Raw genomic sequence first — 18,674 nt, forward strand, 5'->3', positions numbered from 1 at the left:
AAACCTTGCACTTATATTTTTTTTTCGTGAAGACCAGGGAGTTTCAGACATGATTGAATCATGACAGTCAGCAGAACGCAGCAGGCTGGGTCAATCATATTGCCAATCCTTTTGTTTCATCAATTTTGTCTTGTTGCCTTAAAGTACACAACAAGCAGAACGTGGGTAACGAGTCTTCAAACAAACACACCAGCAAAAAAAATTGGACCCCCGACCCGCGTTGGGGGAACCCCCGGACCCCCTTTTATATATATATATATATATATATATATATATATATATATATATATATATATATATATATATATATATACATTTTTGCCCCTGCCGCACCCCCGCACCCGGGTTTTTTGGAAGTGCCGAATCCCCGCACCCGCACCCATGTTACATAGAATGTATGCATAGATGTACTTGTCTGTTTTTAATATGACCCAGTCCCAGCCGACGCAGTCGGCTGGGCAGAATTAGGGACTGCTCAGTCCCAGCCAACTGGGTCAGCTGGACTGAGTCCTCGTCAAGAAATTTTTTGTATAACTGGTAGGGGTCTGCTAACCCCAGCTTGGGTCAGCAACGTCACCTTGTGTAGGGACGTTGTGATATATTTGTATAACTGGTAGGGGTCTGTCAATCCCAGTTTGCTTTTCAAAAAAAAACCTTAGGCAGTTGTGTCCAGCCGACAGTCTCGGCTCGACTGGTTTAGCAGCAATGAAATGGGGCGCAGACGACAGTCGGTTGGGCATATTTCTGGACTGGTGATGCCCAGCCAACTGGCAGCCTGGCAGTACTAATTGAGATTCAAAATATATATATATATATATATATATATATATATATATATATATATATATATGCTAATGACCAAATTCGCATGCATGTGCAGAATTACAAATAGGTTCAGATTTAGATGAATAGTTAGATCTACATGTTCATATGCATGTTCCGAATTTACATGCTTACATGTATGAATAGATTTAATGCTCATGATGTAGACATGTTTGTATCCAGATTCGTATTTGTTAAATGCTCGTAGCTATGTCCAGATTTACATATGTAAATTGCTCAGGTTTATTTTCAGATTTACATATGATAAATGTTCAGACTTCATGCATGTTAAATGTCTAGATCACGCATGTTAGGACTGGACAGTTATGCACGTCTTCATATGAGTATTGGAATGGTTGTTGGTGACTACCAATGCTGTCCCGTGTGCGGGCAAAAATGGTTTGGTTTCGGTGGGTAACTATTGTACCCCAAGATTGTCAAAAAGGCAAAAGAGTTGTTGGTTATGCATGATTTCGATATTTAATGTAATGCTTACGTCCATATGCATGAGAAGAAAACGTGAATCCTGGAATTTGTGTTTGTAGTTGCACTAGTATGATCACGTGCATGTTTGCATAGTATGCTTGAGATGAAACATGAAATTAAAGATGCATTTTTGCAATCATACGATCACATGCATATGTGAAAGTGTTATGCATGTACATTCTTTTTGTGGTTGCGTGAATGTGCATGTGAGAGCATGTTGAATAATTGCATAAGTGACATGCTCATTGTGGTTTTTGCATAAGGTGCATTGGTGGTCAAAAGCGAACCACTATAGGCCGTGTGGGCCACGAGCAGGTGTTGCTCCATGTTTAGTTTTTATGCATCGCAAAGATCAACTTAATGTTTATTGAATTTTAAATTAATTGCATTGTTAATGTTGTAACGAGCTGAGGACGTCTGATGAGTTTCGCATGTTGATTTGTGAAATGAATAATGTTGTGTTTTGCATGTTGAGTTGCAAAACGATTATTCTGAAATAAATTATTCATTTGATAAAAAGAGAAAACTGTGTAATTAATGTTTTTCCTGAATATCTCTTCTTTAGTGTGGAAATCCTGGACTATCGTTTTGGGAAGCCGTGAGGATACTAAAACTCCATGTGCATTTGTGCCCCTGGACCCAACTAGGTGGTTCACCTATCGGCCACGGTTTTAGGGAGATTCCGTCACTTTGCCTGGTTGTGGTGTGTAAACATAGCTGTTGTTATTGGTATACTAAGAAAGTAGCATCAGTGGATGTTGATTTTTCTGGTGTCCCGGCATTAGATGTTAATTTCTAAAGTTCCGATGGATGGTGGTGATTCCTGATATCGGTCGAAGGTCAAGTGTGAAACCCAGTAATAAAATACAAATTGTGTATTAAGCTACAACTGAAGACCTAACTTGAACTCGGGAATTGTTGTGCCCGTGTTTGAATATTGAGGGTTTTAATAAAAAGTGAAATTAAAATTGTGTGCATTTAATAAGGACATGCATACGAAGAAAAACTCGGATAAAAGATAATAATTTACTCATGCATATTCCTGTTTTGCATTAGATTATGCATAACTACATATTCTCTTACTTGTGCCATATTATTGGTTGCATGATAAATGTTCTTGAATGCATGAATGGCTATTTGAAGTGTGAATTTGTTATAGTTGCATCCCTCTAAAAATGTTGCTTGAATCTAATTTATGTTATTTTTACTTACTTGAATTATTAGAAGAATTCGTAGGATCTATGATTTTGACACCCTATACTTTATACTTTTCACAGCCTCTAAGAGTCAGTGATGAGATCAGACGCTTCGGAGAGCTACGAGGATTGTGTGACTGCGCTGACATGTGTTTCGTTGGAAAGAGTGGCTCCATTTAGTTTTATTTGACATTCATTGCTATTATTCTTAGACTTTCATTAATAATGAATAAAGTTGTTTTGGTTTGAAAAATGGCGGTGTAAGATCCCTGGTGGTTGTGGATGTGTTATGACTGTAAGGCCTCGGGTCTCTGGGTTTGTTTTCGCAATTGTTTTAAAAAAAAAAATCCACTTTTCAACGGGGATGAGTTGGGGTCGTTACATTTATCTGGTCAATCTGACCCATATATATGTTTTACATGGTTCGTTCATTAGAAAATGCACTTTGAATCATTTTGTCGCAACAAAAAAATTGTTTTTTCACTTGAAATTTCTTGTACATTGTGCATCATTGATTTTTGAAGCTCTTAAAAGAACTGATTATGCATCACATTTACACTATCCAAAACATGCTTTTTTTACTAATAAACTACCTAATACTTACCATAGTACATGCATACATTGTTTGAAGATGCCCACCCTAGTCACAATGAAAATAACTGTTCAAATAATATCATACAGTTGAAGCTAAAAGAGGCTGATTAACAATTTCCATTAGGTCATAACGCGGGAAAATAAAACATCAGAGCCAAGTTCCCAAAGATTGTGATAGTGATATTTTGAAAAAGTTGATGCAGGTTAATTATATTCTCCTTATTCCGAAAAACATAAAGAAAAAAGAGAAAAAAATCCATCCTTTGTACGATGACAAGACTATATCTCTGTTGAAATCTAACCAAAATGAATTGCTAGGAGCATCACATTGATTTTCACCTAAATTAGTAATAAAGAAAAGCTTTACCTCCAGGAATTTAGTATACTGAGCAATACTTGATTCACAACAATCCAAGATGAACTGTAGGGCTTGCTCCTCAAGTTCTGGGTATTTAAATTCTTTTCTGGAGGTGGTTTTACTGGAAGCTGCAGCAGCCATCTGGAAGAGCAACGAAAAATGTGTAAGTGTGCAGCTGACAGCTGTGGAAAAAAGAATAAGAAAATTTTCTATGTTTTAGCACTAAAAACAAGAAATATCTGGCATTTGAGGACAAAATCAAAAGCATCCAAATATGCGATAATCTTCATATTTTCAAAGATCTGCATATTCTCTAAACAAGATAGGTCATAAAGTGAAGTCACAATAAAGTAGCACATTAAATCAATGGATTAAACAAGGCAGATAAGAATCGCAGGTTCTAAACTTGTTCCCACCAAGAGGTATACCTTAGCTTGTGCTCATTACATTTTGCAAAAGGCATGCTGCAGCATCATATTCTCAATGTAAACTTACCATGATTCCATGTCAAATTAGCCTTCAGGGAAGAACATTTTAAATAATTTATTAGAGTGGATTAGATTGTAACTTCATAGTTCAAACCTACTAATCACAAATGCAGGATGATCTTACCGCTCTAATGATGCTTTGATCTCCTCCTGCTGCTGTTTTCTTCTTCTAGAAAAGTCTCAATTAGAATATTAGAATAATGTATTAGTGCAGGTACCACTCAAAATAACCCACGTTTCACCTTTCCTTCTTTTTGAAATGTAGCTGTTTTTCTCTTTGGCTATAGGTACTTCTTGACACCATAATTTGAATCTTCCATTCACTCAATTCACTTTTCTAAAATTAGCTCAAATCATTTCCTTCAAAACCTTAAGTTTCAAAATCTATATCTAGAAGTTCTTTAAACAACAAATATTTATTCATGCTTTTGCTTCAATATCTATCTAATCATTATTTTTCACTTGAGTCATTTTTTTCTTATTCATCTTAATCTGTGTTAAATTACGTAACACTGATCTTAATGTACTTCCCCAATCAAATTATGCAAAAACAAGAGCACAATTACAGTCAAACAGCTTTACATATGACCATGTGTTGTTAACCATGTTTGGATAAGGCATGAATGGAATACTCGAAAAAATTTCGGCATTTTGCTCAAATATCAATTGAAATAGATGTTTTTGATGACCTATTTTGTAATTTTCAGATTGAACGGTTGCAACCACATCAAAATTTTGAGAAGAACGCAAGTGATTTTGTCAAAAACAAAGCTCATACATTCTCAAAACTTGCCCGACAACTCCAAAGGCAAAATCATAATTTTTAAGATCTATTTTAATAAGTTCGAACACATTGTTGCATTAGTATCCAAATTCTAAGAAAAACGATCATGATTTCATCAAAAATGGAGCTTGTATGTGTAATGAAATATGCGGAAAAACTAAGAGTGCATTAAGCACTTACAACATTCACTAATGAACAAACAAAAGGGCTAACACCCAAACCCACAAGAGACAACACAACATAAAAATCTATGTCACAGGGACTCGGCAAAACAGATGCCGCACCCGCGTCGACGCGACGCGACGCGACGCGGGATCGCGTGCGGGTGCAGCCAACACGACCCTGGGTGCGGTCAATGCACCCAGGGTCATTTTTGTCCACAATTTTGGGCGAAAAAAAAAATTTTCCCCCGATGAAAAGGAGGAGGATTAGGGCAAAAAAAATTTTTTGCCCTAATCTCTCCTCTCTCTCCCCCTGAGCTCGAGCTCTCCCATCGCCGCCCCAGCTCCGCCGCCCCCAGCATCGCCGCCGCCCCCAGCTCCGCCTCCCAGACTCCTCCTCTCGGCTCCTCCTCTCCTTTCGCAGGTATGTCTCTCACTCTCTTCTTGGGTCGGTTGGGGAGGGGCCGAGCACCCCCCCCCCTCTCTCGGTCTCTTGTTGGGTCGGCAGGGGAGGGGCTGAGCCTCCCCTGCTCCCTCGTTTTTCGGCACAGGAGGGGCCGAGCCCCTCCCCCATCTAGCTCTTTTTTTGGGTCGACAGGGGAGGGGCCGAGCCCCTCCCCTTTATGTTTTTCTTTTTTGGGTCGACAGGGGAGGGGCCGATCCCCTCCCCTTTATGTTTTTCGTTTTTGGGTCGACAGGGGAGGGGCCGAGCCCCTCCCCTTTATGTTTTTCTTTTTTGGGTCGACAGAGGAGGGGCCGAGCCCCTCCCCTTTATGTTTTTCGTTTTTGGGTCGACAGGGGAGGGGCCGAGCCCCTCCCCCATCTGCTTTTTTTTCTTTGGGTCGACAGGGGAGGGGCCGAGCCCCTCCCCCATATGTTTTTTTCTTTGGGTCGACAGGGGAGGGGCCGAGCCCCTCCCCCATCTGCTTTTTTCTTTGGGTCGACAGGGGAGGGGCCGAGCCCCTCCCCCATCTGTTTTTTTTTTTGGGTCGACAGGGGAGGGGCCGAGCCCCATCTGTTTTTTTTCTTTGGGTCGACAGGGGGCCCCTCCCCCATCTGTTTTTTTTTTTGGGTCGACAGGGGAGGGGCCGAGCCCCCCTCGCTCTCACTCTCTTGTTGGGTTGGCAGGGGAGGGGCTGAGCCCCCCCTTCTCCCTGTGTTTTCGAATTGATTTGAAAATTGTAATGTATTTTTTTTTTGTGTTTTCAGGATAAAAATGACGGATAAAGGGAAAGGACTTGCGTCATCCTCATCCCAACATGTGAGTTCTGCTGCTAGTTTTGCTGATAGTTGCAGTGGGATTGATGATGTGGGGCCACTATGGATACATGCAGATAAACTTGCAAAAACTGGAGAAGGAGGTGGTGGAAACAAAAGATTTCGATGCAAGCTCTGCGAAAAAGATTTTGTTGGGTCTTACACAAGAGTGAAGGCTCATTTGTTGAAGATACCAGGACATGGCATTTCAGCTTGCAGAAAAGTTGATGAGGCAATGTGAAGGCAATACAAGAAAATGATGCTGAAAAAAAAAAGAAAAGTCAATCTAGGAGGTAGAGGAACGATACAAGCAACATTCAATACATATGGAAGAGAAGAATTGGATAGAAAAGTTGGGAGGTATTTTTATTCTGGTTCACTCCCATTTAATGCGGCTAAAAATCCTTATTGGAAGGATTTAGTAACATCCTTGGCAAATTGTAATTTGAGTGGTTATGTGCCTCCAAGTTCAGAAAAAATACGAACCACACTTCTTGCAGAAGAGAGGGCAAACGTGGAGAGGTTGCTAGAAATTAAAAATTATTCATGGGAGCAAAATGGAGTTTCCATTGTGTCTGATGGATGGAAAGATATTCAAAGGCGTCCATTAATCAATTTCATTGCTTGTTCGCTTAGTGGCCCAATATTCTTGAAAGCAGTTGATGCATCTGGGGAATATAAAAATGCAGAGTATTTGAAGGGATTGTTTATAGAAGTGATAAAAGAAGTGGGTGATCAGAAAGTGGTACAAATCATTACAGACAACGCTCCGGTTTGTAAAAGTGCAGCGTTGAGTTTGGAGAGTGAGTACCCTCATATTTTTTGGACTCCCTGTGTAGCACAGGGCTTAAATCTAGCCCTAAAGAGCATATGCAACCCCAAAGAAGAAGAAAATTCACAAGCATATGCTTTATGTTCATGGATTGAAGATTTAGAAAGAAATGTCAAAAGCATTAGGAATTTTGTTGTTAACCACCATCGTGCTAATGCTATATTTAATAGGCATTCTGATTTGAAATTGTTGAAGGTCGCTGAAACACGTTTTGTGTCCATCATTGTGATGATGAAGAGGATTAAAAGAGTGAAGAATGCTTTGATTAACATGGTGACTGATGAAAATTGGACATTCTATCGTGTTGATGATGATATGAAGGCTCAAGAAATTAAGAAATTCATCTTGATGATGAGTTTTGGGACAGAGTGGTATACTTCCTTCAATTTACGCAACCTATTTGGGAAATGTTAAGAGAAGTTGATAAGGATGAGCCCATGCTTCACAGAGTTTATGAAATGTGGGATAATATGATTGAAAAAATACAAGCTATAGTTTTCATGCATGAAGAAAAAAATCCTGCATTGGATGATTCAGATTTTTTTAATCATATTCATTCAATTTTAGTCAGAAGATGGGATAAGAGCAACACTCCTTTGCATTGCATGGCACATTCTCTTAATCCAAAATATTATGCAAATAAGTGGCGGGCTGGTGGTATTGGTCGTGTCCCTCCAAATTTAGACCCAGAGCTATCAAGACATAGAAATATGTGTATGACAAGACTTTTTCCAGAAGCATATCTTCTACATCAAGTCACACAAGAGTTTGGAAAATTTTCATCTTCGAGATTATATGCCGGTCCCAAGCCCGGATAAAGGAGGAGGGTTGCGGTAGGCCTGTGACAGCCAGCATAAAAACTTTGTCATATCCTATGAAAATGAACCAATATGAGAATTTCGTTGGGGCGTTCCCTACTGAGCGACGCGCTGTACTCTCTAGGCCCGGAGGCAGTGATAAATGTGCAAGGGTTGCTAGGTCGTCGCCCAGAAGCGACGCGTCACACCGGCGCCCGGGTGTGGTGTCAAATAGGCAAGGGTTCCCTCACTTTGTTGGACGGGTGGGGGTAAAGAAGTTAGTCCAAGACCATAAAATTAGGTTAGCCACTTGGAACATAGGGTCTTTAACTGGTAAGTTGGTAGAGTTAGTAGATGTTATGTGTAGGAGAAAGATTGATATTTTATGTCTTCAAGAGACCAAATGGGTAGGTGAGAAAGCTAAAGTGATAGAACCTTGGGGATATAAGATTTGGTATACAGGAATAAATAGGAATAGGAATGGAGTAGGGATTGTTATGAGTCGTCAGTTTATAGATAATGTAGTTGAGGTCCGTAGGAAGGGTGATAGAATTTTACTAATTAAATTAGTATTAGGTACGGATATTATTAATATTATTAGTGTTTATGCACCTCAAGTAGGTTTAGATGATTCCATTAAGCATCAATTTTGGGAAGATTTAGATGGAGTAGTACAAGAGACATCTTATGGAGAAAAGCTTTTCATCGGCGGTGACCTTAATGGATATGTAGGCATTAGTAGGGATGGATTTGAGAATATCCATGGAGGCTATGGTATAGGAGAAAGAAATGAAAGTGGAGAAAGGATTTTAGATTTTTGTTTGTCCTATGATATGATCTTAGCAAACACTTGGTTTAGGAAGAGGGAGTCTCACCTAGTAACATTTAAAAGTGGGGTTAATACGAGTCAGATAGATTTTTTCCTACTTAGAAAGAGAGATAGGGGTTGTTGCATCGATTGTAAGGTTATACCAGGAGAAAGTGTAGCTACACAACATAGAGTCTTAATTTTAGATCTTAGAATTAGACAATGCCGCAAAAGGGATAGACATAGGATAGATCCTAGAATTAAGTAGTGGGCACTGAAAGGAGCTAAACAAGGAATGTTTGTAGAGCAGGTAGTTAAGGAAGTTGATTGGTGTCTCGAGGAGGATTCAGAATCAATGTGGAATAAGATAGCGGGTGGTATGAGAAAAGTAGCTAAGGAGGTATTGGGTGAGTCTAAAGGCGGTGCACCACTAGGTAAGGATACATCATGGTGGAACGAGGATGTCAAATTAGCTATTAAGGTTAAAAGAGAGTGTTATAGAAATCTAAGTAAGAGTCGTGATAATGAGAATTTGGAGAAGTATATGATAGCAAAGAAGGAAGCTAAAAAAGTTGTTCGAAACGCGAGGCTAAGGTATATAAGGAGGTTTATGACAAGTTGGATACCAAAGAAGGCGAGAAGGATATTTATAGGCTTGCAAAGATGAGAGATAGGAAATCGAAGGATTTGGGTATGGTTAGATGTATCAAAGATGAAACGCAAAGGGTTTTAGTCAAAGATGAGGAGATTAAGGAGAGATGGAAAGATTATTTTGATAAGCTATTTAATGATAGTCATGCTCAAGATCTTGGAGACTTCTCCATTCCTTTTCATGAGATAAATCATGACTTCATGCGCAAGATTCAAAAGAAAGAAATTGCAGAGGCTTTGAAGAAAATGAAATCAAGAAGGGCAGTTGGCCCAGATGGTATACCTATCGAGGCTTGGAAATGCTTGGGAGAGAAAGGTTTAGAATGGTTGACAAATCTTTTTAACTTGATTTGGCGAACAAATAAGATGCCTAATGAGTGGAGGAAGAGTACTTTGGTGCCTTTATATAAGAATAAGGGTGATATACAAGATTGCACAAACTATCGTGGTATAAAACTCATGAGTCATACTATGAAACTTTGGGAGAGGGTGATTGAGTCTAGGTTGAGGAAGGTTGTCATGATATCGGAGAATCAATTTGGTTTTATGCCTGGAAGATCAACTATGGAAGCTATACATCTTCTTAGACAACTTATTGAAAGATATAGAGAGAGGAACAAAGATTTGCATATGGTTTTTATTGATTTAGAGAAGGCATACGATAGAGTACCTAGGGACGTTCTCTGGTGGACAATGATGAAGAAAGGTGTTTCTCTCAAGTACATTAGTATAATTAAAGATATGTATGAAGGAGTAGTAACCAATGTCCGCACTTGTGGAGGGGTGACAACCAATTTCCCGATAACGGTTGGGTTACATCAAGGATCTGCTTTAAGCCCTTTCTTATTTGCAATAGTGATGAATGAGCTTACGAGATCAATTCAAGAAAATGTGCCGTGGTGTATGTTGTTTGCTGATGATATTGTTTTGATTGATGAGTCTAGAGCTGGGGTTAATGCTAAGTTAGAATTATGGAGACAGACATTGGAAGCAAGATGTTTTAAGTTGAGTAAGAGTAAGACAGAATACATGGAATGTCGATTTAGTAAGCAACGAAGTAATGATGGGAGTGTAGTGAAGCTTGGTGAGCAAGATATACCGGTGAATGATTATTTCAAATATTTGGGATCCATCATTCAAAAGTATGGAGAAATTGATGGAGATGTAAATCATAGGATAAAGGTTGGGTGGATGAAATGGAAAAGTGCTACTGGAGTGCTGTGCGATCGTAGAATGCCATTGCGGTTGAAGGGAAAGTTTTATAGGACGACTATTAGACCCGCTTTACTATATGGTACGGAATGTTGGGCTGCCAAGAGACATCATATTCAAAAAATGAGTGTAGCTGAGATGCGGATGCTTAGATGGATGTGTGGAAATACAATAAAAGATAAGATTCGGAACGAAGAGATACGTAAGAAGGTAGGTGTTGCACCCATTGAAAATAAGATGCGAGAGAATCGTTTACGGTGGTTTGGACATATTCGGCGAAGGCCTAATGATGCTCCAGTTAGAAGGTTGGAGAAATGGGAAAATATATTAGTTAAAAGAGGTCGGGGTAGGCCTAGGAAGACTTGGATGGAGATGATAGGAAAGGATATGAATGCTTTGAACCTCACCGAGGACATGGCGTTGGATAGAAATGATTGGAGGAAAAGGATTCATGTGGAAGACCCAAAATGAATTTCTTTTTTGGTTCATATCGCTGACCCCAATTGTTTTGGGATGAAGGCGTAGTTGTTGTTGTTGTTGTTGTTGTTGAGATTATATGCGTCGGCATTATTCGCGAGAGAAGAAGATAATATAGATCCTATCACATGGTGGTCTACATTTGGATCAGAAACACCTCTTCTGCAACGTCTTGCATTAAGATTGCTATCGCAGCCTGCTAGTTCATCTTGTTGTGAAAGAAATTAGAGCACATATTCTCAAATCCACAACATGAAGAGAAATAAACTCACCAGCAAGCGTGCAGAGGATTTAGTATATGTTCATTCAAATCTTCGATTACTTTCGCGAAGCAATGATGAATACAGGTACTAATTTGCTCTCTTAGTTATTTGATTATTTCTTAGTTTTCATTTAAATATACTTGTATTGTATTTATCATTTTTAAATTGGGTTTATAATGCAGACAAGGAACATCCAAATTTTGGGATGTAAACCCAGAAGAGTGTGACTTCGAGGGAGAACATGAATTCAACGTAACAAACATGGATTTAGCTGAGCCCAGTATTCCTTCTAATGATGCATTTGATGATGAAGAAGAAAATTATTAGCATCCATTACTTCATCAGGATATACTTTGGTATGTAATTTAGTTCTTTTATGCAATACTTATTTGATTGATATTTAGGTCGATTTATGTAATTGCTTTACTTATTTGATTGATAATTTGATATTTAGGCTGATATACTGCATGCATGATGAATCATATTATGAGTTTATGACAATGTTTACTGTTAAATGTTAAACTGTTAAAACTTCAAAATTATATATATATATATATATATATATATATAATTTTTTTTTTACATTTTTGCCCCTGCCGCACCCCTGCACCTGGGTTTTTTGGAAGTGCCGAATCCCCGCACCCACACCCGCACCCGCACCCACACCCATGTGACATAGATAAAAATATAAAAGTCTCTTATTGAAAAAGAGAGAGAGAGCTCAAGAGTGAAGAATACAAGAGGGGTTCACCCCTATATATACACAAATGAAGGAGAGGGGGGATGGCCATAAGGCCTTAAAAGGAGAGCCACCTAGGGGCTCCCCATGTAGTCGTTGGGGGCCCCATCGACTTCATGGTGGGGCCCCTTTTGTGTGAGCAAAAAACATAAAGATAAAAAATATAAATTACAAAAATTAAAGGGGAAAATAAATGAAGAATAACAAGTACCCCTATCGGGTACTTGTGAAATAACTAAAATACCCCTATCGGGTATTTTAGACAATTACATATATATATAAACATATATATATATATATATGAATTACATGTATTTTAACACCCTCCCTCAAGCTTTACAGGGATATAACCGAAAGCTTGTTAAGGAGAAACAAAAAACGAGGAGCAGCAAGGGCCTTAGTGAAGAAGTCCGCCAACTGATACTCAGATGTGACGTAAGGTAGTGCTATGGTTCCTCTTAAGTATTCATCACGTACGTAATGGCAGTCCATCTCAATATGCTTAGTATGCTCATGGAAGGTGTGATTGCTTGCAATATAGATTGCGCTTTTGTTGTCACAACACATCTTCGAAGAAGTAGAGATGACGATGCCCATATCACTGAGGAGACTTCTTAGCCACACAAGCTCCATGGTTATAGTGGTCATAGCACGATATTCCACTTCCGTTGAGGACAAGGATACTTTGTGCTGCTTCTTGCATCTCCAAGAAATCATAGAGTCACCTAAGAAAACACAAAATCTCGTAGTTGAGACTCGGTCATTGGGATTTCCTCCCTAATCAGCATCAGTATAAGCAATTAAATCAAGTGACGAGGAAGAGGAAAGAAAGACTCCCTTAGTTATGGTGTTTCTGATATATCTGATGATCCTTAAGACCGCACTCATGTGCACGGTTGTAGGAGCATGTTGAAACTGACTGACAGAGTGGACGGCATGAGCTATGTCTGGCCGAGTGATGGATAAGTAGGTTAGAGACCCAACAAGTTGCTGGTAGGGAGTAGGATCCTCGAGAGGTGTTCCATCTTCCAACCTTAATTTTGCATTGATGACTTCTGGGGTTTTTGTCTTCTTATCATCAGAGATACCAGATTTGGAACAGATGTCAGCAGCAAGTTTCATCTGAGAGAGAATGTACCCTCGAGGAGAGTACGCTACTTCAATCCCTAAAAAATATCTTAAGAAACCAAGGTCAGACATATCAAAATTTTCTTTCAAAACCTTCTTAATATCATTAATGCCTTGCTCATCACTTCCAGTGATGATCATATCATCAACATAAAGTAGTAAAATAACTACTGAAGACCCTGCACTTTTCACAAACAAAGCAGTGTCAGTATAACATGAACGAAAATTCAAACTTATCATTACATTACTAAGTCTATCATGCCAAGCCTTTGGGGCTTGTTTTAAACCATATAATGCCTTCTTAAGTTTGAGAATTTTATCTTTACCAATACACACTCCTGGAGGAGGATCCATATAAACTTCTTCATTTAATTTGCCATTTAGGAAAGCATTCTTAACATCTAGTTGATAGATGGGCCATTTTTTGACTGATGCCACGGCGATAAGAGTCCTAACACTGGTCATCCTAGCTACGGGTGCAAAAGTTTCTTCATAATCTATACCGTATTCCTGAGCATATCCTTTTGCTACTAATCGGGCTTTATAGCGTTCTAATGAACCATCACTTTTATTTTTAATTTTGAAGACCCATCTACATCGAATAGATCTCTTTCCAGTGGGTAATAAAGTTATTTCCCAAGTTTTTGCCTTTTCAAGGGCACTAGGTTCTAAGTTCATGGCTTCAACCCATTGGGGAATGTTTTTGACTTCATTATAATGTGAAGGTTCATGAAATGAGTGTAATGCAATTAGACATGTTCTATATCTTGGAGTTAGAGACTCATAAGAAACAACCCTATTAGGAGGATTGGAGATTCGGCCGGATCTCCTTAAAGAAGTTTCTTCTATGTTGGACCCTTGAGAGTATTTTTCTAAGGCGCTCATTTGAGCTTGTTGACCACGCCTAACATAGGTTTGGATTGGTCTATCACTTTCATCTTCAATATTGTCAAGAAGAACATCCTCTAGGTCATTCAACGACTCATTAGAGATTTCCTCTTCTTGAGGAGTCTCATCTTCTTGGGAAAGAAGATCAAATAAGAAAGCATATTCACTTTCGTCAATATCTTTAGTTTTCATAAAACCATTTTCATTTTCCAAAAAGGTTACATCTTTGGATACATAGAGTTTGTTATTTTTCAAGTCAAAACATTTAAAACCCTTTTTTATTTTCTCCATATCCTAAGAAAACACATTCAATAGCTTTAGGAGATAATTTGTCTCTTTTATGAGTAAGGACAAAACATTTACACCCGAAAATTCTTAATCTATTGAAATTGGGTGTTCTTTCAAATAGTTTTTCATAGGGAGATGTATTTTGTAAGGATGAAGATATCATTCTATTTATCAAGTAAGTTGGGGTTAAGGCCGCTTCGGCCCAAAAACTCTTTGGAATTTCTTTGAAAATAAGGAGTGTCCTAGTGGTTTCCATGATGTGTCTATGCTTTCTTTCGGCTAAACTATTTTGTTGAGGAGTCCTAGGACACGATATTTGATGAAAAAATCCATTTATTTCTAAATAATTTTGAAATTCATTTGATAGATATTCTCCACCTGAATCGGATCTAAGAGTAGAGATATTACTTGAAAATTGATTTTTGACTATCATATGAAATTTTTTGAAGAAGTCAAAGACTTCGGATTTTAAATTGAGAAAGTAGATCCACACATATCTAGTGTAGTCATCAATGAAAGTAACGTAATAGGAGTATCCTCCTTTAGACATGACCAGGGAAGGACCCCAAACGTCGGAATTGACTAACTCAAAGGGTCTTTTGGACACAAAGGTTCGATTTGAAAACGGGGTGGATTTCATTTTGCCAAAAATACAACTCTTGCAAACAAAATGTTTCTCATTACAAAATTTCTTTCCAAATGGAAAGGATTACATTTTTGAGAAGCTAGGATGTCCAAGTCTTTGATGCCAAATTTCAATATTTTTATCTTGGACATGGTTACAAAAAGAGTTGGTGGGAAGTTTCAAGTTGCTCATGTAATAGAGATCTCCCCCCCTATGGCCTTGCCCAATCTGCTTCCCGGACCGGAGATCCTGTATAGAGCAATCTGTAGTTGAGAAGGAGATTTCACATCCATGATCACATATTTGAGCAACAGAGAGGAGATTTAGATTAAGTTGAGGTACCACTCTCACGTTTGGCACAAAGAAATCTTTAGAAAAATTTAAGGTTCCAAAACTTTTTACTTGTAAAGATGTACCATCGGCGGTTGAAACATAGGAGTTTTTAGAGTTATTACATAAATCGGAAAGCTCATTTTCAAGAGAAGTCATATGAAATGAAGCTCCAGAATCAAGGATCCAAGAAGACATACCTGGAGGAGAGGAAGAAGCTATGGCGGCACCCGAGGTTGATGGAATCTTGAGTAGAGTTTGTAGTGCTTCCGATAGTTGGGCGAGAGAAAAAGACTCCTTGCCTTTGATAGTTTTCTCCTTCTTTTGAGTAGCTTCTTCAACGGAGGCAACCTTGTTTTTAGGTGCTTCATTCAACTTAGGGCAATTAGGTCTTATGTGACTCGGTTCTTGGCAATGATGGCAAATGGCTTTTCTATAGTTGCCATTATAATTACTTTGCCTTCCAAAGTGTGGAGGCTTATAGGTTTTTACATGATTGTCGGGTTTAGATACGGCCAAAACATCATCTCCTCCTTTAATCATGCCAAGACGAGTTTCTTCTTGACATATTTCGGCTATGGCATCTTCCAAGGGAAGAGGCTTAGATCTATGAAGAAGGGAAGATCTAACTTGTTCATATTCGGGCCTAAGCCCGTGTAGAAATTGAAAAAAGTGTTCTTTTTTCATTTGTTCTCTTCTTAGTTCCACATCCACACTAGAAACTCACTTTGGTTCTAGTAAAGATAACTCATCCCATAAGGGTCCAAGAGTGCTATAGTAGTCTCTTACACTCATTTCTCCTTGCTTGATAGTCCGGATTTTTTCTTGAAGAAAGAATTGACGAGCAAGGTCTTTTTGAGTAAACATACCTTTCATAAAGAACCATGCTTCATTAGCCATCCGAAACTTAGCAATGTTGGCGCAAATCTTGAGCTCCACATTGTTCATGAACCAAGCAAGAATCTTCGCATGCTTACTTTCCCAATCTTCCACTTTAGATTGGTGATCTTCAATGGCCTTCATGCGAGCATTTCCTTCAAGAGCTTTCTCTTAATCACCATCCATCTTAGTGAGTTGGAGTTGTGGTTCCGGAATGGTGCCCATAACATATCCCCAAAGTTTTTTACCTTTGAGGTTGTTCTCCATGGCGGCGGCCCACATCATGTAGTTGGAGCCATTGAGCTTGAAGGAGAGATCAATCTTTTGTTCCCCTTCCATTTAATCACTCACAAGAGAACAAACGAAGAGAGATACAAAAAACAATAATATAACTATTCAACTAGCTATATTAAGAAGAAGAGCATACACAAGGCTTTGATACCATGTAATGAAATATGCGGAAAAACTAAGAGTGCATTATGCACTTACAACATTCACTAATGAACAAACAAAAGGGCTAACACCCAAACCCACAAGAGACAACACAACATAAAAATATAAAAGTCTCTTATTGAAAAAGAGAGAGAGCTCTCAAGAGTGAAGAATACAAGAGGGGTTCACCCTTATATATACACAAATGAAGGAGAGGGGGGATGGCCATAAGGCCTTAAAAAAAGAGCCTGTAAAACCCGCATTTTCAAAAAAAAAAAAAAAAATCTGACCCGGGCCGGTTCGGGTCCGGACCCGACCCGAGCCCATCGCCGTTAGGGTTTTAAAACCCGACAGAGGAGGTCTTCTCCTGTGCGCCGCACCCCCCCTCTGTGCATTCGACCCGATAAGGGAAACCCATCAGGGTTTCCCCTTTTGTCGCCCCTCCCCGAGCTCTTTAAGAGCGTTGCGGGAGGGGAGGATCGATGCCCCGCCCCCCTTCTCGTTCCCTGCAGGCGACAACCTCGCCGGCAACCCCGACCGACGCCTCCTCCTTCCCTGCGCACACCGCCGACCGCCAGCCACCTCGCCTCCTCTCCTTCCAGGTATGCAGCCTCCACCTTCTCCTCCTCCCCCTCCCATCTCTCTCTGTCACCTCGCCAGGACGTTGGCAGGCGGCGCACGGCCTCTGCCGCGCCCTCCCACCTCCCTCCTTGCCCATTGGAAACCCGACAGGGGGCCTACAGGGCCCCTGTCGTCCCCTTCTCTCTTGTGGGGGTTCGCCGGAGTGCCGGCAGGGGGCCAATGGCCCCTGCGGCACCTCCTCACCCCTGTGGGTGATAGGGAAACCGACGGGAGGTCGGTTGCCCCCTGTCACCCCCGTCCCGAGCTCTCTCTCTCTGGCAGGGGTTAGCCCCCTGCCGCCTCTCAATCTCCGGTGAGCAGGGGCAATGCCCCTGCCATTTCCTGTTTTTCCGGCTGGCAGGGGCGATGCCCCTGTCGCCCTTTGTTTTGCTGGGCTGGCAGGGGCTCGCCCCCTGCTGCCTCTTGTTTCTCGGCACGCAGGGGGCTTGTCACCCCCTGCGGCTCCGTGGATTTGTCAGGCAGGGGTCGAGGCCCCTGCCATTTCTTGGTTCTGCTGGCAGGGGCCGAGGCCCTTGCTGTCCCTTGATTCGTCAGGCAGGGGCTGGGGCCGCTGCCATTCCCTATTTTTGTCAGGCAGGGGCCAAGGCCCCTGCCATATCCTGTTCTTCAGGCAAGGGGGCCGAGGCCCCTGCCGTTCTCTGCTCTGCGGGGTAGGGGTCGATACCCCTGCCCTTCATTATTCTGTCTGGCAGGGGCCGAAACCCCTGCCATTCTGGGCTAGCACGCAGGGACCAATGTCCCTGCCACTTGTTACCTTCGTGAGGCAGGGGCCGAGGCCCCTGTCAGCTGTTTTGTCAGGTAGGGGCCGATGCCCCTGCCATGCGTGACCTTGTTTGGCAGGGGCAGAGGCCCCTGCCCTTCGCTTCCTCGTCAGGCAGGGGCCGAAGCCCCTGCTATTTTATTGTTCTGTCGGAAGGAGACGAGGGCCCCTACCGCCTTGCTGTTTTCGGCAATGGCTCGTCCCTGTCGCCTAAACCTACCCATGTCCTCGTCGTACCATTATTAGTTTAGCTTAATTAAATGATTCGCACTCTTGCAGATTTACGCAACAGGTCTCGATCGTGCTCTGCGGCTCAACCCTCATATTATCCTCACGCGTAGGCGTACACAGCTGCACGACATCCCAAGGTAGGGTAAAGTCGCACAAGGGGCAATGAGATCTGATTAAGTTGAAATAATTAAAATGTCTATGCTAGTTGTACTTAGATTTATATTGCTTTTGCGTGGCTTATTATTCTTGTCTGCATGCTTACGAGTCGAGGTACGATTTTACTCTTCGAGTATTAATTTGCGTATTTGCTTATGTGTTGAGGGTAGTTTCGCACTTTTTGCAATACTTATGCCCTTAATTGCTTGCATATATACTTGCATGTACGTTCCTATGGTTTGATGTACAATTTCATTATTCGATTATTATTTTGCGTAGTTGTTTATGAATTTGAAGTGTGGTTTTGTACTTTTTGAAATACATATGCCCTTGTTTGCTTATATACATTTCTGCCTGCATATTTCCTTTGAGAGAGGTACGATTTCGTGT

General features: G+C 40.6%; 1 protein-coding gene across 2 annotated transcripts in view; it reads right to left on the minus strand.

Moving 5' to 3' along the window:
* The window catches only part of LOC149849110 (Rubisco methyltransferase family protein), a 145,175-nt gene that overhangs the window by 30,368 nt on the left and 96,133 nt on the right, over positions 1-18,674 (minus strand). For both annotated transcript variants that reach the window (XM_089998507.1, XM_089998500.1), the window contains exon 10: positions 3,466-3,597. In XM_089998507.1, the coding sequence (XP_089854633.1) occupies positions 3,466-3,597 (132 nt within the window). The remainder of the gene's footprint in view (positions 1-3,465; positions 3,598-18,674) is intronic.

The sequence above is a fragment of the Nuphar pumila genome, chromosome 1, assembly GCF_984573655.1.
Source record: "Nuphar pumila chromosome 1, dmNupPumi1.hap1.1, whole genome shotgun sequence".
Classification (NCBI taxonomy): Eukaryota; Viridiplantae; Streptophyta; class Magnoliopsida; order Nymphaeales; family Nymphaeaceae; genus Nuphar; species Nuphar pumila.